At 44.1% G+C, this 27901-nt stretch overlaps 1 protein-coding gene across 1 annotated transcript; it reads right to left on the bottom strand.

The window, feature by feature from the left end:
- CDC34 (cell division cycle 34, ubiqiutin conjugating enzyme) lies at positions 1–27901 on the bottom strand. Its single transcript, XM_033957016.1, has 5 exons — positions 27465–27901; positions 14929–15015; positions 13846–13943; positions 13206–13340; positions 1–1317 (listed from the first exon to the last, which is right to left on the bottom strand). The coding sequence occupies exons 1-5, from the start codon at positions 27642–27644 to the stop codon at positions 1104–1106; spliced, it is 714 nt and encodes a 237-aa protein (XP_033812907.1). The 5' UTR covers positions 27645–27901; the 3' UTR covers positions 1–1103.

Below are 27901 nucleotides of genomic sequence, written 5' to 3'. Positions count from 1 at the left end.
TTTTGTTTTGTTTTTTTATTAAATAAATTTATGATGAACAAAAAAAAAAACCATAAGGAAATTAAACACGCAGAAAAAGACTGCAAAATACACTGCTCCCAAATCGTAACCTAAAAAGATAAACTGTGCAAGCTACAGCTCCTGACAGGCAATGACTAGAGAACGAATTCCCACACACCAGGCCCTCCTCCTCCCTTAAAGTGAGGTCTTCTGCCTAGCCCTCCCCCTTTCCAGAGACTTGGTGGTCATTAAGACAAGGAAGAATCCCTTTGCCATAGCAAAGTTTCCTCCTCCTCCTCCTATATGCTCACCAAAAAGAAAGAGGAATGAAAAAGTACTATACAAGAAAACAAGTGAGAAACACCCCCCACCTTCTCTAAGCAGCCAGCTAAAGTCAACTTCTAATGCTTGTGGTGCACAGCACCCTGCAATACAAATCCGATCTGTTCATTCTGCCCTCCAACTGCTGTGAGATTACTCCTTGTTTTCAGCACACATGCTGAACTTTAATTTACATGTTCACTGAAGCAATTCTTTGAGCTTTTTATGCCCAGCTTTTGTGGAAGCAGCTTATAATTTTCTCTCTGCTGCATGGATACATCAGTGTGCCTGCTCTATGTTCCATGGTGCTGATACCAGGACTGCAGAAGACTGCTCACAAATCAAATATTCCAGAAGTAGGATTCATATGCAATCTCCTCTACCAGTACAGCTATAACCCTGCAAATCAGGTCTCCTTCCCTCATCACTGTTCCATTACAGCCTTTATAGCACAGCTCCTCTCTTCTCTGCCCCCCAATCATTTCACCAGCAAGAACCCACAGCCTATAAATGCAGCAACTCACCCTTCCCTTCCCCCCTACAGCGTCCTGAAGCCACATTCTCTACAGTCGCTACAATTCTAGTTCAGACCCCCGCTGCAGTCATGTATGCTGCACAGTCCCATGAGATGTAGAGCATGGGTTTCTTGTTCAGACCGATTTATTTTTGCGTAGCAGAAGAGGATCCCCACCCTCCTTCCCCCCTCCCCCCAACCCCGAGGTAACAAGTCCCCTGCCCTAGTCGAGGTATGAAACACGCTGAGGTTTGAGATGGTGTAGGCGTCAGGACTCCTCATTGCCTGAATCATCCTCATTCTCATAGCAGCTGTCTCCGCCTTCCTCTTCCATTTCTTCATCCTCATAGTAGTCATCATAGAAAAGGTCAGAGCCTTCATCTGGCGCTGGCGCCTTCGTCTTGACACAGTATTCTGCAAGTGTAGTGGGGACCTTTACACCATCCCGATCTGCATCTGCCTGAGTCGCCAACACTTGCTTCCTAAAGGGAAACAGGACCAACATTAATTACATTTATACCTAGAATTGGAGACCCGTTTGGTTTTCTTTATTTCCTGGAGGGTCAAGTACAAGTACTGTGGGATTGAGTTTCATCTGAGCTGGCACAGTTGCATTGTGTGAAATAAGGGTCAGTTCTCTCTCTGGTTTTATTTAACATTTTTATCTGACCCTTGGATGAGATCCTCAATTCTGTTGAGATTATCAATCTTTACTGACAATATTTAAATCTTTTAGCTAGTTGAATTAATGAATGGAGAGAATGGCTTTATGTCTTCAGAACATGTTAGAAACATTAATTTTACGACAGATGGTTCTTAGGAATCAGTAAAGCAGAGATGGCAGGAATTTCATGATTTGAGTGGATGGCGAGTCCTTGCCAGTTAAGACAGAAAGGAAGATTAGGTTTTTAGCTCAAATCTTCTTTCTGATAACATGGCATACAAATCCTCACAATTGGGTAAACTTCCCCTAACTGCTGTACTACCTCTCTTCAGTGTGTACCACAGTAGTAGAGAACCACTACAATAGGAGACATAATAAGGAGGAGTATGGGGAACTTCCCCAACAAGACACTTCTGTTTTGCTCTGTACCAAGCATAATGAACAATGTTAATCAAAACATATCATAAAAAAACAAAGGAGAAGACATAGTGGATGCTGTGGATGGGTGGACTGGATGGGCCATTTGGTCTTTATCTGCCATCATATTTCTATGTTTCTTTATTAGGAACAATCAAGCCACCTATCTGAGTGCAACCAGCACTAACATTTAAGGAGTTTGTATACACTCAATTGCATTCTATTCATAATATTTGAATGGCATGAGAAGATCTCAAATCCTGGACAGATATTTGTCCTAGACATTATACAGATGAACAAATTACAATGATAGGGTGGGGTGTCAGGACTCGTATGCCATGTTACCAGGAAGATTATCCAGGTAAGAACCTAATCTTCCCTTCCGGTGCACATGGCATACGAGTCCTGATGATTGGGACACTTCAAAGCAGTCCCTTGAATCTAGGGCAGGACAGATGAGCCTGTCCCTAAACACTAAGGACTCAAATGTGTGGACCATGTAGCTGGTCTAGAAATCTCTGGCAGGATCGCCCAGGCCACCGCCCATGAAGAAGCTACACTTCTCGTGGAATGTGCTCTCAAAGATACTGGCAGCTGTTTACCACAGCCAATGTACACTGATGAAATCGCCATGTGAATCCATCTGAAAATAGATGCCTTAGACAATAACTTGCCCAGCCTGGTTGTACTAATTACAACAAAAAAAATGGTTGGAAAGCTGAACCTTATAAAGGAGGAAAATTCTCCACACATCCAGTAATTTCAGCACTTTGCCCTGTTTCTTTCAGGTTTATTTAAAAATTTGATATACCATCTTATTAAAATTCAAAGCGGTTTTACATAATATAAAAACAAAGTATAAAAAGAACGTATGTTAAAAACAAATTACAAATAATGCTACAAACAGTCAAACAAACTGACAAACATTAACTTACCGATACAGGATGGAGAAGGGCAGAAATACAATTTGTAAAAAGAGAAAGAGGGGGGAAAGGACCAAAACAAAAGGAAGAGGAACAAAAATATAAATAGTCTAGAATAATGTAAGATAAGTTAACATGATTAAAATATGACAAGGAACAGATTTCCATTACCGTCCTTAGAAGGACTATTATACACCAAATGCGTCTTTGAACCTGTGAGCCAAAATGCAGGCAGTCAGATCTCCCTTTGGCAAAAAGGAAGGAACTGTGTGCAGAGACCCCAGCTTCTGTGGAAAATCGCTCTCTGCACAAAAGTACCTGCAACTCCGAGACATGTCTTGCCGAGGTGACAGCCCCTAAAATGACTGTTAACTGTAAGATCCAGCAGAGATACATCTTATAACGGCTCATACGAAGCTTTACTCAAATCCTGTAAAACAATGTTAAGTTTCCATGACAGTAAAGGTTTCCTACCAGAGGATGCAACTGAGTGCCCCCTTCAAGAATCTGGCTATATCTGGATGAGAAGCCAGTGAAACTTTTCCACTCAGGCTCTATAGCACGAAAGGCCGGCTACTTGTATCTTGAGAGATACAACTGCTAGACTCTTCTCGAGTCTAGCCTGCAGAAATGCTAGAACTACTGAAATTGGAGCCCTGAAAGGGTTCCACACTGTCTTTAGCACACCAAAGTTGAAACATCTTCCAAGTCCTTGGCATATGTTGCAACCGTTGCCAGCTTCTTAGCTCTAAGGAAAGTAGTGATAACTACCTCTGAATACCCTTTCTGCACTAAAGCTATGCACTCAGACACCATGCCGTAAGTCCAAAGTGTTCCGGATTTTCCATAGATACCGGACCCTATGACAGTAGATCCAGATATACTGGTAATTTGAAACTTGTCTCTCTGCAGGTGCACCAGATCCATGTACCAAGGCTGATGCAGCCAATATGGAGCTACCAGAATTACAACCTCGGGTGGAGAGCTATTCTGAGAACCCAGCCTAACATGGGGCATGAGGAAAACATGTACAACAGCCACAGTTGTACTAAGGTGTCCAAGTCCAGCACTTCTGGACTTGGATCTTCATCTAAAGAAACAGTTTACTTTCCTGTTCACTGCCGAATTAATTAGATCAGCTGTTGGCTATCCCCAACGATGCACAATGCATTGAAAGGCTGTCTAGGACAATGACTGCTCCCCCGGGTCCAAAGTCTGCCAGCAGAGATTGTCTGCTTGTACATTCTCCACCTCTGCTACATGAGCTGCAGAAATCACCAGCAGATGGATCTCTGCCCAGTGAACAACAACAACAGGGCTTCCAGTCTTAATGGAGCACTTTTGGTGCCTTCCTGTTGGTTGGCATACGCCATCGCTGTGGCACTGTCTAAAAACACTCTGATGGCTTTGCCTTCTAGTGATTTCCCATGGTCTGTAATGCCAACTGTATGGCTCTCAGCTCGTCTTATCAACCATTTCCTCTGAGAGTGGGTCCATCAGGCTTGAACCGAATGCCATGGCAATGAGCCCCCCAGCTGTAAAAACTGGCATCTGTGGTCAGTATCACCCACTCTGCTATCCAGAGGTTTATGCCCCTCGACAAAACCTCTGGCTGAAGCCACCAACATAAGCTGTGCCAAGCTTCCTCCTTCCAGGCCAGCTGCATCTGAAGAGGATCTGTCTGTGGGGAACAGAGCATCAATAGGGTGTCCTGGAGTAGGTGCATATGAGCCTTTGCCCAAGGAACCACTTCTACGGTTGTTGCCATGGACCCCAATACCTGGAGACCGTGCCATGCTGTAGGCCAGTGTCTCTTAAACTTTATTAGCTCCGGCACACTAAATGGAGCAAATTATTTTCATGGCACACTAAGCAGAGCAAATGTTTTTCACGGCACATTATAATTGAAATTATAAAATTGCAAAACCAACGAAAAATTAAATTTGAGAGTTATTTATTTAAAAGTTTTTAAAGCTATGTATGGGTAATTGTAACAACAGTGAAACTAAAATAGACAGAATAGAATTGCTAATCAATGCAATGGATGTGCTTATTTATGAGTGCAAATTAACTCAAAATGCATCTCAATGGTTGACAAGCAAACACGCATTTCATCATCCACCATCTGTAGTCATTCTCTTTTTTTCGATTTAATTTCTGTCAGAGCAGAAAATCCAAGTTCACAAAGATAAGAAAATCCAAACGGTAACAAAGCCTCAATTGCTTTGTTTCTCAAGTCAGGATAACAACTGCATAAAAAATAAAACTAAAATTACTTGCCGTTAGTTTTCGAGGACCAATCACATCAAAGAATGATGCTTGTCTGGGCGGTTGTATCCTTATACACACATACACTTCATAACATTGACTGACTATTGCGTATGTGACGTATGTGTCATCTGTTCTAGTGTATACATATGAAAGGAATTTTTTTTTTTTTTTTTTTAAAGCCCTCCCTTTTACAAAACCATGCTAGCATTTTTTATCACTGATCGCGTCGGTAACAACTCCGATGCTCATAGAATCCCTACGAGTGTCGGAGCTATACTGCCATGGCTGGCACTAAAAAACACTAGCGCGGTTTTATAAAAAGGGGTGGGAAAGTAAAATTCTGGAATCTCTTGTGGCACACAGTTTTGAGAGACACTGCTGTAGGCGCTGGCACTGTCGAGATGTTTGAAATTTTTCTGAAGATCTTCTGTTTGAATGGCTCGGGAAGAAAAACATGACCTTTTGCCGGTACTAAGTGGCTCTTTCGGAAGCTGATAATCCAACCTAGTTTCTGCAGCAGTTGGATCACATCTGCCACTGCATTTTCTCCCTCCAACTTGACAGGGCTCTAATCAACCAATTGTCAAAGTACAGGTGCTCCTGTATTCCAGCCTTGCGTAGATATGCCGTTACCACAACCATCACCTTGGTGAATGTGCGTGGTGCTGTTGCCAGACCAAAGGGGAGTGCGGAGAACTGGAAATATCTCCCCAGGAACATGAAACCTTAGATACTTTCTGTGCTCTGGGAATATACAGATAGATAAACCTCAAATCCAGGGAAGTCAAAAATTCCCCTGGGGCCACTGCCACAATTACCAAACGAACAGTCTCTATGTGGAACCGCAACATTTTTAGTACTGCATTGACAGACTTCAGATCCAGGATTGGTCTTAAGTCATCTAAGCCTTTCTTAGGCACCCTGAAGTATATAGAGTATCTGCCTAAGCCTGATTCTTCGGGAGGCACTGGCTCTATTACTCGAATGTCTAAGAGACTTGTCACCGTCACCTGGACTTTGACCGCTTTTTCCGGTCATCCAGCCATTGAATCCACAAACAGGTACAGGAATGGGTGACAAAATTTGAGCTTGTATCCTTTTCGAATGATGTCCAGCATCCAGCAGTCCGAGCATATCTGCTCCCAAGCCTCTCAATAAGATGAAACATCCTGCCTATCAACGGAAGTACAGCTACTGTCCTGGAGTCATTGGCACTTCTTGGAGGCTGCTATGGTACAAAAATCAGAGGATTGAGGTCACCTAGTGCTTCTGTAGCTCTGGGTAGATCCTCGATATGATCTCTGGGTAGAGACTCTTCTCGAATTCTGACGAAATCACTGAGATCCTAGAAAATTAGCTCAACCTCACCTCCTACGGGCTCGTGGTCTGCTTTCAGGCAAAGCTTTAGGGTGATAATCTGCCATACTGACCATAAGATTGTCTAACCCCTTACCATATAGCATTTACCCCTTAAAAGGGAACCTGTTTTAGAAACCGAATTGCCCACCCATTGTCTGATCCAGAGCATTCTGTGACAGAGATGGCATAAGCAGAAACTTTGATAAAGACTGATTATATCATAAAGAGTATCTGCTACATAGTCAATCTCCACCATTACCAGCTGAGGGTAAATATCATCATCTGCCTAGGAAGTCTGACACAATTTGGTATGGCGAGCACATGCCACAAACAAGGCCGCTGCTGCCACCTTGATTCCAAAGACCAGGTCTTGAGTAGTCTTTTGAGGACAACATCTACCCTGTTATCCTGAGCATCCTTTAAAATGAAACCTCTTTCACTTGGTAACCTGTGTTACCAACTAATCCACTTTAGGCTGAACAAACAGCTGCAGAAATTTGGAAGCCATGGGATACAGTTTTGACATTGTCCTAGCAACCTGTAAGGAGCCCTCTGGTGTCTCCCAATGCTCCGCAACTAGCAAAATAATGTCAGGATGCGAGGGAAAAAAAATGTAGTCTGAATCTTAGAGCCATTCATAACAGAGCATCATGTGGTGAGGTCTGCGGAGCATCCAGATTTAATTCCTGCAGGGAATCCATAATAATTTACAACAATGCTTTCGTGGCTTGAAAAAGGTGGCATACTGTTGGGTCCTCCCTTTGATCAAGGGCCATTACCGCCTCTTGACAAGCAGCCTCTGCTTGAGACCCAGAATCTCCTAAAAGCGAAGATTTACTTCAGTGCAGTAAAGGCATGGACTCTGACTTGTCCTTCTCCGATTGGTCACCTGGTTCCTGATCAGAAAACCTTCTCTAGGGGAGACGCGTTATGGGAAGCCAGACCCAATTGCGCAGTCTTCAGCAGGTGCCAACAGACCCAGACAATTTAAGCAAGCATTTCACACGAGACTAACAAAATCAGGGGTAAAGCCCTGAGTAGACAGCCCAAAGGATCCCTTCAGGGATTCACCTACAGTCAAGTGAAAAAATTAGGACACCCCATGAAATAGTCAGTTCTTTCTTAAGATATGTTCACATATTGATGTCAAAATTTTTTTTATTTATCTCAGGAAAAGAAAGTGATGTAATTGCAGGTAAACAAAAATTTTCCTTGATCTACTCATGAAACAAGATATCCACAAAAATGTGTATTCTAACTGAAGAATAAATTAGGACACCCTACACCCTAACAGCTAGTGTTACCCCCTTTGGCAGAAATAACTGCAGTGAGATGCTTCTTGTAGCCATCTACCAGTCTCTGACATTGATCTGAGGAAAGTTTGGCCCACTCCTCAATGTAGAATTCTTTCAGCTGTGAGATGTTTGAGGGGTTTCTTGCATGTAAAGCCCGTTTCAAATCACCCCACAGCATCTCAATGGGATTAAGATCAGGGCTTTGACTCGACCACTCCAGGACTCTCCATTTCTTAGTTTTCAGCCAGCCCTTGGTGAATTTTCTGGCACGTTTTGGATCATTGTTTTGTTGCAGGGTCCAGTACCACTTTAGCTTTAATTTTCTCACAGATGGTCTCACATGTTCCTCAAGCATCCTCTGATACACGGTAGAATTCATGGTGGATTTTAAGATGGTGAGCTGGCCAGGTCCTGCTGCATTAAAGCATCCCCAAACCATGACACTTTCACCTCCATGCTTAGAGGTTCTTTTCCTGGAATGCTGTATTTGGTGTACGCCAAACATGTCCTCTTTTCTGGTGTCCAAATAATTCAAATTTTAGACTCATTTGTCCATAGAACACTATTCCAGAAGTTCTGGTGTTTATCTATACATTCTCTCTGGCAAACTTCAGTCTGGCTTTGATGTTTCTCTTAGGTTTCCTCCCATGCAAATTAAATTTGTGCAGTCTCTTTTTCGTATTGTAGAGGCATGCACTTTCACATCAACAATAACAAGAGCCTACTGTAGGTCCCATGATAACATTTTAGGGTTTTTGGAGACTTCTTTTAGCATCTTGTGGTCTGCTCTGGGGGTCAATTTGCTTGGATGGCCAGACCTGGGCATGTTGGCAGTTGTTTGGAAAGTCCTTCACTTGTACACTATTTTCCAGATCATGGAACGGCTAATGTCAAATTCTTTTGAGATCTTTTTAAATCCCAAACCAGACTTATAAGCTGCTACAATCTTCTTTCTGAAAGCCTCAGACAGCTCTTTTGATCTCACTATGGTGTTCACTCTCACCGCAGCAGTAATGAGCACACCAAACTAAATGTCTGAGATATAAGTAGGGCAAAACTCCTTCAAAATGCTGAGTAATGATGTTCTAATCATGTGCACCTGATATGATACATCTGTGTGTGATTTGAGCCACTTTAAGTGGAAGGATATGTGGGGGTATCCTAATTTATTCCTCAGAATACACATTTTTGTGGATATCTTTTGTTTCATGAGTAAATCAAGGAAAATTTTTGTTGTTTACCTGCAATTACATCACTTTCTTTTCCAGAGATAAATAAAAAAATATTTGACATCGATATGTGAACATTTCTTAAGAAAGAACTGAATATTTCATGGGGTGTCCTAATTTTTTTACATGACTAAGTCATCTCTTGGGCTCTCTGGAGTCCATGCATCTGTGTTTTGCTACTTCAAGGGCTTCGGGAAGGATTTCATCCCTGACAAACCAGCCCCTTTCAATTCCCCAGCCCTAGAGATACCAATAGGGGCTCAGCCTAAGGCCCCTGCCCCCCTCCCCCTCCCACATGTGTGCTGTGGCACATGGACGCTCCTCAGCCAACCATCCAGCGCAAACTTGGCATGATACAGGGGTAGAAAGGTCTGAGATGTCCATTATAAATCAATTTAAGGCAGATAGAGGGTTTTAAATAAAAATCAGGAAATCCAAGATGGCCGCCATGGCAGCATTTTGACACCAAAAAGTGCCCCGGGAAAGCTATAGCAAGGATCCAAAAATTCAGGGAAGGGATTTTTGGAGGTGGGGGGCCTTATATCTAGCCCTAGAAACCACAATCTGAGGACCCTCCCCCAACACAACTTTCTTGTTGGCTTTAATAGCCTGTACTATTCAGTGTGCTATAGCTTGCTTAGCTCTCACTGCAGCTGAATAGTGGAAAAGACCATTGACTCAAACAAGTATATCCTCAGTCAAGGGCACTGCAATCTTCTAGCTGCCAGTCAGGCTGAAGCCGGACTGAGACCCCAGACCCCCATGGATCCGCACATGCCAAAAAGGTAGGAAAATACAGCCAGTAACTGTCAAAGTCCTCCTGGACATCGCAGAGCCAAACAGCCTGTACTCATGCACCTGATAAATCAGGGGCGAGCTTTGCTCTCTGGAAAATGGTTCCCGAGCTCCTTAATTGTTAGTGCAGGCTGCCTAGGCATGTTCCTTTATGGGTTGCCCTGCCAGCAGCAGACTGCTCATCAGAAACTCCAAGTCCTCTTCTAGGCAGCGCTGTCCTAGGGCTACTGGGAACCTCTTGAGCACTGCAAGCTTCAAAATTGGATAAAAAAAGCCCCAAAACTTCTCAGAGCAGGTCAGAAAGACACTTTCCAGCTCACTTGCAGAAGGAAAAAAACTGAAGAGAGAGAGGCAGTACAGCCCACTGAGGAAGGAGGTGGAGCTGAAGAAAAAGCAATTCCTTCTGCAACAGCTCACAACTGGGGGAAGTTAATCCATTAGTCAGAACTCGTATGCCCTGTGCAACAGAAGTAGTGAATTTAAAACAAATTAGAAAATATATTTATTCACTCAACATGTAATTAAACTCTGGGTTTAAAAAATGTTTGGATAATTTCCTTAAAAATGTCCATAAGCCATTATCAAAATGGACTTAGGAAAATCCACTGCTTATTTCTAGGATAAGCAGCATAAAATCTGTTTTATTCTTTTGGGATCTTGCCAGGTACTTGCGATCTGAATTGGCCACTGTTGGAAACAGGATACTGGGTTTGATGGATTTTCGGTCTGTTTCAGTGTGGCAATGCTTATGTTCTTATGTAGCATTTTTATTAAGTAAGTTTCTTTTAAGTACTGCACCATGAAAAATAATCTGCATTTTCACAAGAAGGCCAAGGCATGGTTACAAGACTTGCACTCCTAAATAGAACTACAAGGAGGAAGCCAACAGTCACATAGGATTTGCAATCCCTGGTTACCGTAGAACCTGGCTTGATAAGCTCTGAATCTGTAGGTCCTGGCACCCTAGACGTATATAAAGACAGTGTTGCCCATATGAAAAAGAGCAGCGCCATGATGCCCCTAGATACTGTTGCCTTCGGGCAGCAATTATTACTATAGCGTTACCAGACACAAGCAGCGCCGTAGAGGCATAAAAAAGACTAGAAGTACTATCAAGTTGCCTTGCTCGGCCGACCGGAAAACCTCCACTCAAATTTCAAGTGCAAACAGCCACATGCCACGCTGCAGAGATGCACTAAAAAGAAGAAAACAGGCCAACCTGCATAACCTCACTAGTCAGTTACATATACTCACCGCACAGTAACCCTGGGAGAGAAGAGGAGACGTCTGCACTGAAAACATAGAACTCCCCTGTTGCTGAGCACACTCCGTGCCGATTAGCCTTCTGTCGACCCAGACCAGAAAGAAGCCTGGGCCGCATAGTACAGAAGAAATCACCCTTCCACAAATGCCCCAAGGCAGAGTAGAAGGGGTCCCTCTTAAACTGTGCAGGAAAACAAACTGCAGAGACACAAATGTAGTTAACCCACCTGGAGTGGTATCAGAAAACCCTGCCCCAATCTTGGCAACGGTGTCGTCTCCGAGCACAAAGAAAACAAATCCATCTCCGGAGCGGTATTGCTAGTAAAAGAGAACACGCTCGCGCGTGACTGCCACCAGTGGGAAAACTCCAATATGAAAGCCATGACTGCCGCGCAGCTACCACTCGTAGAAAACAAAACACGCATGCGCGCCAATTTGCGAGCGGGAAAGGCCCAGCTCCCCTGATGCCATTCTCGCACGAACTCAGAGTTGCCAGCACTATGTAAAAATCGTGCGCCTCTGGTGCGTGGCAAAAGCCTAGCCACTACGACTGCCTGCCCATCGCACACCCAGAGGGCCTCAAACAATCACAAATTCCCATGCTAAAAATAGGTTGAGGTATCCGCACTCAAACACAATTGCACAACCGCTAGAGCCCGAAAAGACACAGCGGGCTAAATAAAATTACCATCATACAGGACTCCAAAATGTCCCTAACAACACACACCCAGACTGAATCCCCCGCAAACCAAAAGCTGCATACTTACAAACTGTTATCAGGGCTCGTAAGTGCAGGGAGATGCCAGTAAAAACCGGTTGCTCAGTACCTGATTGTAAAAACTGCTTAGATAACCTTGATAGGCAGTATATAAAATCCTAATAAACTTGAAACTTGAGTCCCTTTTTTTTTTTTTTTTTAAATTAAGGGAAAGAAGAAAAATAGGGACTAAGTCCTCTATCATAGGAAGGAGGATGAGGCAGGGATCTGGGGGGGGGGGGGCCCAGGTGTAACCCCTAAAGCCGGCACTGTTCAGCCAGACATCTCTGTCTCACTGAAGAGAAAATCTCAACAGGAGAAATATAACTGGTATCTCACTGAAGAGAAAACCTCAACAGGAGAAAATAAGGTTCCAGTAACAGCCAGAATCCAGGAGCTAGTTGAATAGCGACCATAACCTGCTGGGAGATAGAGCATACTGGAGATACAGGAGGAGTGCCAGTAAATAGGACCACTTGTTAATCAGTTTTTCTATCGCCGCCTGCTGGTAGATGTGTGCTATCCCATTAGTCTCTGGATTCATCTGCTGCTGTTGCTAAGGAATCAAGTTTCAAGTTTATTAGGATTTTATATACCGCCTATCAAGGTTATCTAAGCGGTTTTTACAATCAGGTACTCAAGCATTTTCCCTCTCTGTCCCAGTGGGCTCACAATCTATCTAATGTACCTGGGACTATGGAGGATTAAGTGACTTGCCCAGGGTCACAAGGAGCAGCGCAGGGTTTGAACCCACAACCTCAGGGTGCTGAGGCTGTAGATCCAACCACTGCGCCATACACTCCTCCTGCATTTTCACAAGAAGGCCAAGGCATGGTTACAGGGGCAGACTTATGGTTGATTTGATTTGATGGTATAACGAGGAGCTTTTGTCTGTATGAGAGTTTTTAATTGCTTGATGCATTTGCATTCTGTTTTATTCTTTTTGTACACCACTTATTTTTATGATAGAGATAATTGTTTAATAAGTGTCGATGAATAAATAAAGATCTGAGAGTTTAAGGATATAGCAGAGGTCTCAAAGTCCCTCCTTGAGGGCCGCAATCCAGTCGGGTTTTCAAGATTTCCCCAATGAATATGCATGAGATCTATGTGCATGCACTGCTTTCAATGCATATTCATTGGGGATATCCTGAAAACCTGACTGGATTGCGGCCCTCAAGGAAGGACTTTGAGATCCCTGGGATATTAATATTCAACTCAAGCAAGGATGGGAGGAAGGACAGTTCTCAGTGACCATTAAGATGGTAAAGGAATGATACAAATTGCATGACAGATGGCCAAGGAAACAGAATTCTACTCTGTGTGACACAGGAAAAACTGACTCATTCTTTTGATGTCACCGAGCAAAGTGTTAGAAGAGCCCATGTGCCACTCACTTGATGATGTCCGAATACTCGCGGTCCCGCCCCTTGCTGTCCTTCCACTTTCTGTACATGACAGAGGCATCTACATTGGCTGGTGAAAAGGTGTTTGGCTCATTGAGCAGGGAGATAACACTGAGGAGAATGGTCCTGCAAAAGATTAATACGCAGAGATAAGGCCATATGATACTAGCCCTCATCCTCTGAGATCACCCCCTCCCTTTTTTTTTTGGAAACAGTATATTTATGCTTAATGAGGACTTTCTAAACTATTAATACTGACAGACAGAGCTAAGCAATTTACAATCTAATTACACTGAGGGAAAAAGAAAGGAACTACAATGTAAAACAGGACAGTGTGTATTCATACAAAAAAGCAGCAATTAGGCATCACAATCAAGCAAGCTAAAAGTACATCTTCCAAGGGGTACAGCGCTAGAGAGAACAAATTATATATGGGAGCATCAACCGCTGTTCTGACAGCAGGATATCCGATTGCCTCACTCTGCCACCTATCTTTACATAGCATGCATTACAATTTCTCTCACAGCCTGTATCAATGAAACTTGCTATGCTGCAGCTGCCCCTCAGTCACTCCTTTTTCCCCTGTCAACTCCTGTATTCTGTAATTTCAACATGCATTCCTTGTGCTTACCTGACGTTCTGTGTGGGATTCCATCGCTCAGATGGCAACTCTCCGCTCTGGGGATCATCCACAGGGGGGTGCAGGATTGAGATGCAAACATCCCCATTCTATGGAAATGAGAGAGTGAGCAACCAATTTGTTTAGGAAATATCAGGAGAGGTTTCATAGTTTTTGAATGCAAGACCTGCATGGCCCATCCATTCTGCCTAACAAAGAGGCCAAAGCCACACCTGTCACTCCATGCAGGTTACTCTCCTTCATGATCAAGTACTGGTATTCATAGCACCCTATAAAAATTAAAAATCTCTACATATGTGAAGTGAGGCTTTGACATTGCACTAAAAGGCCAGGGCTATAGAAGTTAGTACTGCTTCAATTCGGGCTACTGGGCTTGATGGACCATTGGTCTGACCCAGTAAGGCTATTCTCATGTTCTTATTTGAGAAAGACACGGGGAAGCCACTGCTTGCCCTGAATCAGTAGTATGGAATGTTGCTACTCTCTGGGTTTTGGCCAGGTATTAGGGACCTGGATTGGCCACCATTAGAATGGGCTACTTGGCTTGATGGACCATTGGTCTGACCCAGTAAGGCTATTTTTATGTTTTTTGTACTTGCTGCATGAAGCTCCATAGCCTAGGATCTGTAGAGTTCCAGTCTCTCAGAACAAACAATCTGACTACACTCACCTCTGTGATTCTTGTACCATCGCCTATCACTTTTTTTTCTGTTCTCAACTTATACTGCATTGCCTTGAATTAGTTTGGCTGCCTGTAGCAGATTCAAATAACTTTGACAACATGACAATTTTATGTTTTACCAAATTAATACTTTTAGCAGTTAAGGTTAACCCCATCCCACACACATGCATACACATATTCCACAAGCCAGAACCATATCTCTTCCCCACTCCAACCTGTAGCACTCACTCCTTCCAAAGATAATGAAAGACCATGATGACAATCCTCCTCCTTAACTTCCAGACTTGCATGTGACAGCTGATAAGGGGGGGGGGGGGGGAGATCTCTCATTAGCTGTACATTTGCTCTTCCAGGGCTCAGATCACACTGGCAACTCTCACCCTGCTACATACCTCATAGATGTTGGGATGCCACATTCTAGTCAGGAAGCGGAACGCTGGAGGGGAATATGGGTAGTCAATAGGAAACTTAAGCCGGGCCTGCAAGACAAAAAGTTTATCTAAGAGGGTGAAGGTTTATAAACCATAAGTCACAGGGATGATCACAGCCAAAAAGTGGTACACCTCAGTTTGAAGCATAAATCAAGGAATTTGAATACATGCAACTCCAAGACATTTCCAGTGCTCAATTATATTAATAGCTTTAAATGCCACACCTCTCAAAATCATACATGCATGAACAGAAAAAGCATAGTGCAAGAAGAGGAGCAGTTTCTGAAGGTACGAGAGGCTCAGACAAGGAGGTGCATTTGAGACATAATGACAGCAAGCCCAGGATTGACCCAAGGTCAGTCCTGCATGGTCTGGAAAAGTTGAGTATGGGTCATGGTGAAGAGTTCAGCCTCCCTTCTGTAAGGGACTGGAAGGCAAGGGAGGTGCTACTATTATGAAGTTTCAATTTTATTAAAATTTTGATGAAACGTTAATCATAAATTCTAAACATCTTAGCTCAAATTCAGGTCGCCCTCTTAAAGGGAGCTGTGTGTGCTGGGGCAAGGAGGAAATCGGATCAAAAACCTAGAAGAAATTAGTTGCAAAGGGCAGGTTCCTCCTGCTTCTCTGGTTTCTCACTAATCATAACTAGGCCTAGGGTCCAGTACCATAACCCTTCATTGGATAACTGAGGAATTTTCCCCTACCCCTTACATTGATCCAGTCATTGGACTGCCAGTCCTCAGCCAAGTCCAGTCACCATGGCTCCTCCTAGAACTCTGCAATCATCAAATGTTGCCTTTGAGTGATGACAGTGGCTTTCTCTGACTGTCCAGGGATTGTGAGGGCTCCTAAGTGACATGGGCTCAAAAAGTGCTCCTATATTTGGATACTGGGTGGAGATGCCTCACTCTTCCCTAGTCTGGGCTCTGTTATCTAGATTCAGAGAAGCAGAGAACGGCAGAAATCTCTTCTATTTCAGCTTTGACTTTACACTACAATAGTTCAACAGGGAGTGCACACCTATAAGGTTCTGTTCAAAATATACATGTACAAACGGTCTGTATTAAGCCAGCCAGCTGAGTCTTCTTCAGGGACAGTCACCATTTACTTAGCTCTAATGAACAGGAAGAAAAGCACCCTCTGTCAATGCAATTCTACAAAACCCAGCATACAGGAATGTCTGTTTATAAGTTTTGTCATTTCACCCTCTCATCCAACTCTAAATGTTAGAACAGTTCAGCCTTGAACCCTGCTTATTTCTGCTCTGCCTTTTAGAGCTGGATTTGACCACTCACTTTTCCCAGATGAGTTATGACCAGGTACAGTAGGCATGGAACTTCTCCTGAGGGCATACAACATAAGGGCTATATTTTCTTACCTCCAGTAATGTGATCTACACAATAGGCCAACTGAGAATAATGTGTCTATTTAAATAAAAAATGTGAACTTGAACAACTCACGTTAGTAAACCTAGCCCTAGGTCTGTACCTGATGCAGTAAAGGATGAAGTGATTTGCTTAAGATCAAAAGGAATTGATATTATAAACACTTTTTCACTCTTGTATATCTATGGACAAATATGTTCTTTCCCATTGCTTAATGGAATTTCTTTCTTTTTATTCATTAGATATTTATTTTATTCTATACTGCTGTTATCCAGACAGGACAAGTGGTATATCAGATCTCCTTAACATAGATATCAGTAAGTAAAATGAGATTCTCAGCTCACCAATTTAACTACTAGGCTTATATTCTACTATGCTACATACAGCCACATGATTCCATGTCCTCAAGGCCTCAGACATTTAAATCCTACAGAGATTTTAACCACTGCAGTTTTAAAAAATCCCAGAGAGGCATGTTAAGTAGAGAATAAAACCTCTTCTGAAGAGCACACACACACAGAACCAGAACCCCCCAAAAATCTAACTACAACCAATTAGAGAATGATACAGGGAAAGGTAACTATGACAAATTTGGAGTAAAGAAAAGAAAACCAAGGGTTTTTGGTGGGTTTTTTTTTTTTACCATAGATGCAGGAGCACAGCTTTTCACCACCCTGTGGGAACGGTCAAAAGCCTTGCTCCCGCTTGGGGGGGAATATGCTTACTACTTCCTGAGTCTTCTTTCCTCCCTTCCTACTGCCGGCGTATATGTTCCAGAGCCAGCCAATCCCACAGAGGCCTACTTGTGCCTTCCCTCTGCTGGGTCCAATCCTTATGATGCAACTTATGCAACATGGAGGGACCTGGCGAAGGAAAGGCCGCAAGCAGGCCTGTGTGGGACTGGCTGGCTCCAGAAGGAGGGAGGAAAGAAGACTTGCAGCAGGTAGAGAGGGCAGTGCAGTCTGGTGCTGGATGTAGAAAGCAAGTGCTGAACATCGGGGGGAGGGGGGACTGGGGCCATTGGATCTTCGAGGGAGGTGGCTGGAGGTCATACATTCTGGATCCTCGGGAAGAGAAGGCAATGCAAGGCAAAGATGAGCTGAAGATGGAGCTGGGGCTGGAGGGAAGGGCCAGGAGGGGGGCTGGTGCTTTGGGTGGGGTGGGGGGGGGAAGAGAGAGATGTGCTGGACCCTTGGGGATGGAGTTAGAATTGAAGGCAAAGGGAGAGAGATGCTAGAGCTGGAAGGAATAGAGAAGCATGCTGGAGCTGTGTGTGTGCAGAGAGGCTGGAGCTAGAGGGAAGGAGGAGAGGTACTGCACCTGTGGAAGGCCAGCTGTTGGAGGAAGAGGTGCTGGACCTGGGGAGAAGGATGGGGCTGAAGGAAAGGGAAAGAGATGCTGTACTAAGCACATAAAGGAAACAGGAGTGAAATACCGAACATTCAGCGAAGGGAGGGAGGGAAGAAAGGGAGAAGGAGACACACATAGATATACTCATACAAAATTGAAGGAGAAATAATGGGCATGGAGAGGAGAATAGGGACAGGGACACAAAGGGAGATGCTGCATGGAGATGGTACATGGACAAAGGACAATACCAACTTGGGAGGGGGTATACAGACACAGAAAGAAGGTGCTGAACTTGGAAGACATAAGGAAGCAGGAAGGAGAGGTTAAGGACATAGAGTAGTGATAATACATGTGGGGAGATGGACATAGGGGAGGTGCTGGACAGGGAAGTCTAGGGGGCACAGAGAAGGGAAAGATTAAGTACACAGAGATGAAAGATGAATGGTGAGCATGGACAAAGAAGAAATGTCAAATGAGCAGGAGACCCTGGTGAATCAAGAGAAGATAGTGGGAAACAGAAACCAGAGCCTGGGGCCAACATGACTTCAAAATTAAAATGACCAGACAACAAAAGGTAGAAAAAATATTGTAATCACAAAATAAAATGTCAACAACGGTGCTAGTGTAGACATGGGCAGAAATTTGGGAGGGGACCCAAAGCCCACTACCAGGCCATGCCACCTTCAGCTTCCAGCAGGCTTAGGGCTCTCTCTGGCCAGGGGAAGTTGCCCTATATGTACTCCCCTAATACCATCTCTAGGAGGAAATGGATCTCTCTTTGATGTTGTACTACATGGAAGATGTGACCTTCTTAGGATATAAAATGTATGTTTATCATTTTTAGTCAGCTATTACATATTTGGCATTTGTGTTCTGTGAGTGTGACCGAAGTATTCTGTCAGAATGAATTTTCTGTGTAGCTTTCTGTAGAAATTTGGCTTGTTGTGTTTTCCCGATAGTGGAGGGGATATTTGTGAGAGACATTTTGTTGATCCTTGTTCTGCACTGTATTTGTGATTTATAAAACAACAGTTGTACAGAATATTGTTTCTTTTTATACTTTAATAAAATAATTTAAATATACAATCATAACTGTTTTGAGGTTTGTGCAGATGGGAACAGAAAGAGCTCACAGAGAAGAAGCGGGAACAGAGACAGAGCTCTTGGGAATGGGACAGGGACAAACTTTATCCCTGTGTCATTCTCTACACCCAATTCTCATCCCATCACCAGCTTGAATACCCACTACATGAATAAAACCCTTCCTGGCTTCCAGCCTTGCCACAGCAGTCTCTAGTAAAACCTTTGTTCCAGCACCCTAAAGTGTGGAAAAAAAATAACAGCAAGCCAAAACTCAGGCAGTCGGCATCCAAGCGGGACCGAGCCTGGTGACTACCTTTCTTTTCTCTCTTCACATTACCACTGGTTTTGCTTCAGGAAAAAGACATCATCACAAAATCACAAAGGATGGGACAAGAGACCAGCTTAGAGAACAAGCTAACAGAGAGAAAACTTAAAAACAGACCTTGGGAAGATGCCCAGTATGGTAGTGAGAGAACAGAGCAACAGATGTACATATCACTAGTTTCTAGAGGCTATCTTCTCAAGAACAAGTGAAAGTTCAAAGATATGGAGATGAAAGTTTCATCTTGCACTAACCACTCTTTGTTCCCAGGTTCAGGGAGGGAAGCCGTCGACCCAAGCTGGCTATCCTTTCCCCTCCTATAGCCTTGGATGGTAGGAATCTCTCAGCCCAAGCTGACTTTTTCTGTTAGGCCTTGCTATATGATCTCTTCTGTTTGTATTCCCCACATACCACTGAAACATGTGTGCAGTGTCATTTTTACAGTGGACACGATTACAGCTGCAGCATAAATTCTATTGTTTTCATTGAGAGACTGATGATCACGTATCTTAAACAAAAAAAACATCTTCTCAGCAAAACTGTGACTTGTTCTTTCATGAAGAAAGAAATAGGTCACTTCAATCATGTGTGTATAGTACCAGGAAATACAGTAGCAAAATATAAACACAAAATGAACTAGTTTACTATTGTGTATAAACAAAGGCTCGTCTCTACAACACAGTGCTGAGTCAGTTTCTGGGTAAGTGTGGAAGGACACCAGAACTTACCACACCTATTTACCCTTGTAATACACCAGCAAAGGGGAGCAGGTTATCCTTCTGACAGTGCCACTCAAACTCAGACCAGTTCTCCACAATAAACCTTCCCTAAGAATTCCTAAGTTTTCCATATATCCTCTCTCTATTAGCCTACTGCTCTGCTCTCATTTCTCCACTCCATGGAACCGATTCCCCATGGTCCTTACCCACTGTTTATTTCCAAGGAAGTATTCTACCCTGTCCACACCCCCGCTAAGATTTCTCCACTGTTATAGAACCTTCTTCCCTGTACCATTTCATTGCCATAATTGTACCCATCTTTCTTTCTGTTTGTACGTTTTTTCTCTCTGTTGTACCATTTTTTCTCTACCACCTAATTTTCTCTGACTGTAACATTGTACCATTTTCGCTGATTGTCCAGCCCTTCTTCGTTGTAAACCGCCTCGAACTACTATGGCTTTGGCGGTATATAAGAAATAAAATTATTATTATTATTCTTCCTCCAAGTTACTTGTTTATTTCTGAATTAACAATCTCACTCAGGATTGAAAATGACCAATTCCCCATAGCTCTAGTTATCCCCATTTCTACTTTATTCCTTTCTAAAGGGTTGTATTATCCTCTTCTACTCCCAGCTGTCAGCACTTTTTCATATCTTCCCAGGTTGCTTCCCATTCCCCAATTATTAGCTCCTCCTGGGTCTTTCTAACTTCTCTTTTTGCCATATCAACCCCATCCTTTCGGCAGTTAAAGTTCCACTTTCCTAGCTCTCCCATTTATGTCCCCACAAGGTAGGCATTCCAGTATCTCCTTCCAGATTATTAAACTCCTGTGTTTGTTTCCTCTTAAGTTTCACAACTTCCCCTTGTGCTTACTCGTCCTCTTACTCTGCCTTCCCCAGGTTATCTATCCTCCCTCCATGAATTTACTATATCCTACTTCTCTGTTGAATATCCCTCTCCCTTTTTATTGATCACCCTCTCTCTCAGTTGCCCCATCCCATCTCCACAATTCTCTCTTGGTTACTTGTACTCCTTCCCTATTATTTAGAGTTCCCCCTGGTGTTTACCATTCTGTCTGTGGGTTATTCATCTCCACCATCAGTGTTTGCTGTTTTCAGTCCCTCAGTTACTTTGCCTCCCCAACATTTTTTCCATCCTCCGTTAAGAACATAAGAATTGCCATACCGGGACAGACCAAAGGTCCATCAAACCCAGTATCCTGTTTCTAACAGTGGCCAACCCAGATCCCAAGTACCTAACTACTGTAGATCCCAAGTAACAAAACGGATTCTATGCTGCGTATCCTAGGAATAAGCAGTTGATTTCCCCAAGCCATCTCAATAATAGCCTATGGACTTCTCTTTTAGGAATTTAGCCAAACCTTTTATAAACCCCGCTAAGCTAACTCATTTCACCACATTCTCCGGCAGCGAATTCCAGAGTTTAATTACACGTTGTGTGAAGAAATATTTTCTCCGGTTTATTTTAAATCTACTACTTAGTAGCTTCCTCGCATTCCTCCTAGTATTTTTGGAAAGAGTGAACAAGCGATTCACATCTACCCTTTCCACTCCACTCATTATTTTACAGACCTCTATCATATCACCCTTGAGCCGTCTTCTTCAAGCTGAAGAGCCCTAGCCACTTTAGCCTCTCCTTGTAGGGAAGTTGTCTTTTCACTTTTATCATTTTTGTTGCCCTTCTCTGTATCTTTTCTAATTCTGCTCTCTCCCCCTTTAATGTCCCCTCCCCAGTTATCTACAAACCTCTTTCTCAGTTATTTGTCCCCAGTCTTCACCTTTGTTTACTGTCCTCTCCCTGATGTCTTTCTAAGTTTCTTGTCCCCATTTTCCCACTTTATTTGCTGTCCTATTTCCCTCAGTTACTTGCTCTCTGTCCAACTATTTATCCCTCCCATTGTGTTTCTATCCTCCTTCTCATGTGTCGATGTTCAGAACCTAATGCCAATACTAGAGCTGATTGGTGCTGGACTAGCACTAGCGTTAGCGTTAATCTGTCCAAAATGTTCAGAGGGCTGCAGCACAGGAAACAACAGCCACACCAAAGGTTTGTGTAAATTATTTTTAAATATAGTCAAGCAGATGTAAATGAGATTATTTGCTATTCCCTCTCAATGCTCAGAAAAGTGCACAAACAAACCCAGCACTTACTGCTGGAAACCTAATGCCAGCTCAGAGCTGGCGCTGAGGTGTTTGAAGAGAGGATTTCTAAATTTCATCTTAAAATCTGCTGGTTTTGATTTGTTTTAGAAGCAGAAGGAAGCCTCTAAGTGATGGGAGTGAGAAACAAACCAGAAAGTAAAAGCACACATTGGCGACTGTTTTCTATGCTTAAATATAAACCTTTCAAGTGAAAAATTTTTTTAAACTTTTTTCACCCCCAGGACCAGGCAGGAAGTGCAAAGGTTGCGCTACTGCGTTGTGTACTTCTTCAAAGGAGTAACTGGGCAGATAGACAAGGGTGACCCAGTCGACATCATATATCTAGATTTTCAGAAGGCGTTCAACAATGTTCCGCATGAACATCTACTTTGAAAAATTGCGAGCCATGGAATTGAGGGTGACATACTCACATGGACTAAAAACTGGTTGGCGGATAGGAAACAGAGAGTGGAGGTGAATGGACAATACTCGGACTGGAAAAGTGTCACGAGTGGAGTGCCGCAGGGTTCGGTGCTCGGGCCTGTGCTCTTCAACATATTTATAAAATGACCTAGAAATTGGCACGATGAAGGAGGTGATTAAATTTGCGGACGATACAAAGTTATTCAGAGTAGTGAGAACACAGAAGGATTGCGAAGACCTACAAAGAGACATAAATATGCTCAAGTAATGGGCTGCGAAATGGCAAATGAGGTTCAACGTGGATATGTGCAAAGTGATGCATGTCAGTAACAAAAATCATATGCACGAATACAGGATGTTCGGTGCTATACTCTGAGAGAGCCCCAAGGAAAGAGACCTGGGAGTACTTGTAGATAAGTCAATGAAACCGTCGCACAATGCGCGGCGAAAAGAGCAAACAGAATGCTAGGAAGGATTAAGAAGGGGATCATAAACAGATCTGAGAAGGTTATCACGCCTCTGTACCAGGCCATGGTACGTTCCCACCTGGAATACTGCATCCAAAACCGGTCACCATACATGAAAAAGGACATAGTACTACTCAAAAGGGTCCAGAGAAGAGCAACAAAAATGGTTAAGGGACTGGGGGAGATGCCGTACAATGAGAGGCTAGAAAAACTAGGCTTCTTCTCCCTTGAAAAGAGAAGACTGAGAGGGGACATGATCGAAACAGTCAAGATATTGAGAGGAATTGATTTAATAGAGAAAGAGAGATTTTCACCCTCTCCAAGGTGAAGAGAACAAGAGGGCACTCGCTAAAATTAGAAGGGAAAAGATTCCGTACAAACGTAAGGAAGTTCTTCTTAACCCAGAGAGTGGTAGAAATCTGGAACACTCTTCCGGAGGCTGTTATAGGGGAAAGCACCCTTCAGGAATTCAAGAAAAGATTGGATAAGTTCCTACTGGAACAGAACATACACAGGTAAGGCTAGACTCAAATAGGGCACTGGTCTTTGACTTAAGGGCCGCTGCGTGAGCGGACTGCTGGGCATGATGGACTACTGGTCTTACCCAGCAGTGGCAAATCTTATGTTCTTATGTGCATCACTCTTCTAAGACAAAGGCAGCCATCCAGGAGACTGCACTGGACCACTGCCATTAAAAAAGGTACTGGGGGTGGGGGGCCCTGCGGGCTTCCCAGCACCAGACGCACCTACATGTAAAGGAGGAAAAACCAAGAAGAAAAAAATTCTGAACCTAATTTTTTTTTCTTGGTTTTTCCTCTTATGGTCTTATGGTCCGAAAAATACGATATATTTAAAGGCACAGAAAGGTAGCAATGTGTACTTCACTTCCTGGTTTTTGCCTGGACATGTAAATGAGAGTTGTGCTTACTGCAACACTCGTCTGCGCATGCACCAGGCACGTTCCTTCCCCTTACTTTTGGTCTCACGGCATGCATACCATTAGCATTGACTACTGGAGAGCTAGGTTCTGGTGCTGTCCCGTATTGCGAGGAAGTTTGAGCATCGGCCCATGAGTTACTTCTTCCCTCTCTCCCAATTATTTACTGACTTTTTTCTCAGTTACTTGTCTTCACTCTTTGCCTTTGTTTACTGCCCTCCCCCTGTGTTTATCGTGATCTTTCTAAGGCCCAGATGTACTAAAATCATCATGCATCTTAACGATTGTCACTAAACCGGTTGAATTGGTTTAGCGATGATGTTATTTTGCCAACCAATGTACTCACCGTGCGCTTTTCCGTGAGGCCATTGCATCCTCCGACTCTGCTATGCAAATGACCTCATTAGTATTGAAGTGAGGTCATTAATATTAAAACCAGCCCACCGACTGATACCCTAACATTGCTTTGCAATGCACAAAAAATAGCAATTAGCTCTACTGACCCCAAAAAAACCCAACATGTCTTCCATATTGCCCTTGAAAAAAAGAGAGAGAGGCAGGAAGGATGCCTACTCCCTCCTGCCTCAGCTCCCTATGGCCTCACCCTCCATCCCCCAACAACTTGAAAGAAAAATCAACAGGAGGAAAGCCCACTCCCTCCTGTCTTGGTCACTCGGACCCCCCCCCCCCACACATCCCTGACTGCCCAAAACCTGGACCCCCCCACACACACACCCTTGACACCAAGGCCCCCCTTCTTCTGTCCCCTCCCCCATCCCACCAATAAGTCCCCAAGAGAAGACCCTGGTGGGCTGGAGGGAGTCAGATCAGAAACCCCTCCAGCTCAAGCTCACCTCTCCCCCCCCAAACACTCCCCTCATAGTAGCAATCTGGCAAGAAGGATGCCTACTCCCTTCTGCTGTCAGGCCTTCCTCTTTCCGGTGCATCCTGGGATGCACTGGGAGGGACCTAAGATACCAATAGATTCAGAAACTTTAGGCCCCTTTCCTGGTGCATCTAGAGTTGCACTGGGAAGGGCTTTAAACTCCAATTGGTTCCGATACCTAAGACCCCTCCTATAGAAGGGGCTTAAGGTATCTGAACCAACTGGAGTCTTAGGCCTCTTCCAGTGCATCCCAGGATGCACTGGGAAGAGGGCCTAAGGCCCTGATTGGCCCAAGTGCCTAAGGCCCCTCCTATGGGAGAGGCCCTAAGATATCTGGGCCAGGTCTTAGGCCCCTCCCCGGTGCACCCCAAGATGCACTGGGAAGGGGAAGGCCTGCCATTCTGAAGAGGCGGGCATCCCTCTTGCCGGATTTCTACAAGGTATGAAGGGGTGTGAGGGGGGGTTGCTTGAACTGGGGGAATTCTGTTCTGATTCCCTCTAGCCCACCAACCCACAAGGACCTTCTCTTGGAGACTTGGTGGGGTGCTGGGAGGAGTTCAGAAGGGGGGGCCAGGTGACCAAAGCAGGAAGGAGTGGACATCCCTCCTGCTGATTATTTTTTTAGTTGTCGGGGAGGGGGACCATTGTCAGGGGGGGGGGGTTTCTGTCATGACTTTTTAAAAATGGGAACAGGAATTGTGCATGTGTAACACTTGCACAATATCTGTGCCATTAAAAAAAGACTTCCAGCCCCAACCAGCTGAGTGGCAGGAGGCTGCTTCGGGGCTTCCCTTGTCAGCTCTGCACATGTGTGAAAGTTGCTTTTCCTATGTTAAAAGTCAAAAATTGCTTTTCCATCGACTGGTAGGGTGGGATTACGGCCGACCTCCAAAAACTAATTTGCATGCAAAGTCAGCTGAACATCGAGCGCCATTTTAAAATCGGTCAATGAATCAGCCCACAGCGACCCACACAGTGTTTACAACGATTTTTAGTGTATCCATGCATAGGTATCTTATCCCCATTCTCTCTGTTGCTCTCTTTCCATCAGTTACTTGACCTCTGCTGGTTATTTATCCCCACTGTCCTCTCCCTGGTTATTTACCCTTACCCCCTGTGTTCCCTCTTTTTTCTTAGTTACTTGTCTCCACTCTCCCTCTTTGTTTACTGTCCTCTCCCTGGTTATTTACCCTTACCCCTTGCGTTCCCTCCTTTTTCTTAGTTACTTGTCCACACTCTCCCTCTTTGTTTACTGTCCTTGTCCTCAGTTGCTCTTCTCACTTATGTTTCCTCCTCTTTTTCTCAGTTACTTGTCTTCATGCTCTCTCATTGCTTACTGTCCTCTGTCAAGTTATTTACCCTTCCCCTGTTTCTCCTCCTCTTTCTGTTACTCTTTCCCTTTCGCTGTTTACCATTTAAGTCCCAGTTTACCTGTCTTTCTCATTATTTGTCTCCATTCTCTCTCTGTGCTTACTGTCTTCTTTCTGGTTATTTACTCTTCCCCTTTGTTTCCTCTCCTCTTTCTCAGTTACTTGTTCCCATTCTCTCTCTTTTATTGTCCTCTTCCCCCTTTTCCCTACCCTGTGTTTCTTCACTTCTCACTTTGTAAGTTGCTCCCATTCTCCCTCTTTGTTTACTGTTCTCTCTCCAGTTATTTATCCTTCCCTCATGTTTCCCCACCTAGGTCTCAGTTACTCTTTCCCTCTTTTTTTCTTTGTTTACCATTTACTCCTCAGTTAGTCTCTCATTACTTGTCCCTATTCTCTTTGTTTACTGTCCTCTCTCCAGTTATTGGGCTTCTCTGTTTCCTCTCCTCTTTCTCAGTTACTTATCCCCACTCTCCCTCAGTAACTCTCTTTCCTCACCTCTTTCTCAGTTACTTGTCCTCACTCTCCCTTTTTGTTTACTGTCCTCTCTCCAGTTATTTACCTTTCCTCCGTTTCCCCTCTTTCTTTCTTTGTTTACCAGCTTCTCTCATTTCTGCTCTCCATTCTCTTTGCTTACAGTCCTCTCTCCAGTTAGCTACCCTTCCCCTGTGTTTCCTCTCCTCTTTTTCAGTTACTTGTTCTCATTCTTCCTGTTTACTGTCCTCTCTCCAAGTTAGTTACTTAGGGTTACCATATGGCTCCAGAAAAAGGAGAACGGATTGAGCCATCCGGGTTTTACTACCATAGCAATGTAAATAAGTAGGTCAGATTGAGCTATCCAGGTTTTACTACCATAGCAATGTAAATAAGTAGGTCAGATTGAGACATCTGGGTTTTACTTCCATTGAAAGCAATGGAAGTAAAACCCGGATGTCTCAATCCATCCTCCTTTTTCTGGAGCCATATGGTAACCCTAGTTTTACTCTTTCCTTGAGTTTCCTCTCTCTCGTTCAGTTATTTGTCCCCATTCTCTCTGTTTACTGTCCTCTCTCCAGTTAGTTGCCCTTTCCCCGAATGTCCTCTTTCTCAATTACTTGTCCCCATTTCCCCTCTTTGTTTATTGCCCTTTCTCCAGTATTTCCTCTCATTTCTCAGTCACTCACATCCCTCTCCCCTTCTTTGCTTACCGTTTACAGCCCAGTTGTTTACCGGCCTCTCATATTACTTGCCCACATTCTCCCTCTTTGTTTGCTGTTCTCTCCCTCAGTTACTCGCCGCCGCCGCCGCTTACTCCCCCTCCCCATGTTTATAATTTTCTTGGTTACTTACCCCCTGCCCCTTTTTTATTGCCCCCTACCTCAGTTACTCGCCCCCGGTGTTTACTAGCCTACCTTGAAGTAGCCGCCCTCGTAGTAGGTATTAGGGGGCCCAAAGATGGCCACCTCCCAGTTGTAGAGATCCCCCTCGTCCACCAGGGTAACGCGAAATCCTTCCACGGGCTCCTCCTGCAGTCCCTTCAGCTCCAGGAGCAAAGCTTTCTGTGAACTGGGCACCAGCGGTAGCCGGGCCATGGCGAAGCCGGGAGAACTGAGCGAGTACTCCAGCTGTACATACACTGCCTAAAGCCTTCCGGCTGCAGCGCGCGAGGCTCGCCGCTACTTGTAGTTCACTTCCGATCGGGTCTCACCAGTGGCAGACGTGCAGAGCACCGTCTCAGTTCACCGTAGTTCAGAGCGGACTAGCACCGGCTCCCACACACTGCTATTTTCGGTGGCAGGTGGGGGAGCCAGGCAAAACAGGGCTTCGGAGCGGAGTTTCCGGCTGGTGA

Source organism: Geotrypetes seraphini, chromosome 8 (genome assembly GCF_902459505.1).
Source record: "Geotrypetes seraphini chromosome 8, aGeoSer1.1, whole genome shotgun sequence".
Taxonomy (NCBI): domain Eukaryota; kingdom Metazoa; phylum Chordata; class Amphibia; order Gymnophiona; family Dermophiidae; genus Geotrypetes; species Geotrypetes seraphini.
Note: the sequence above shows the minus strand (reverse complement) of the source record. Positions and strands in the feature narration are given on the sequence as shown.

What these genes read in the sequence shown, in the direction of transcription:
- CDC34 (XM_033957016.1), bottom strand. Translation starts at nt 27,644, where the DNA reads ATGGCCCGGCTACCGCTGGTGCCCAGTTCACAGAAAGCTTTGCTCCTG. An exon ending in ACGAGGGCGGCTACTTCAAG is followed by an intron (nt 15,016 to 27,464) that starts GTAGGCTAGTAA and finishes TTTGTCTTGCAG; the next exon opens with GCCCGGCTTAAGTTTCCTAT. An exon ending in AATCCCACACAGAACGTCAG is followed by an intron (nt 13,341 to 13,845) that starts GTAAGCACAAGG and finishes AATCTTTTGCAG; the next exon opens with GACCATTCTCCTCAGTGTTA.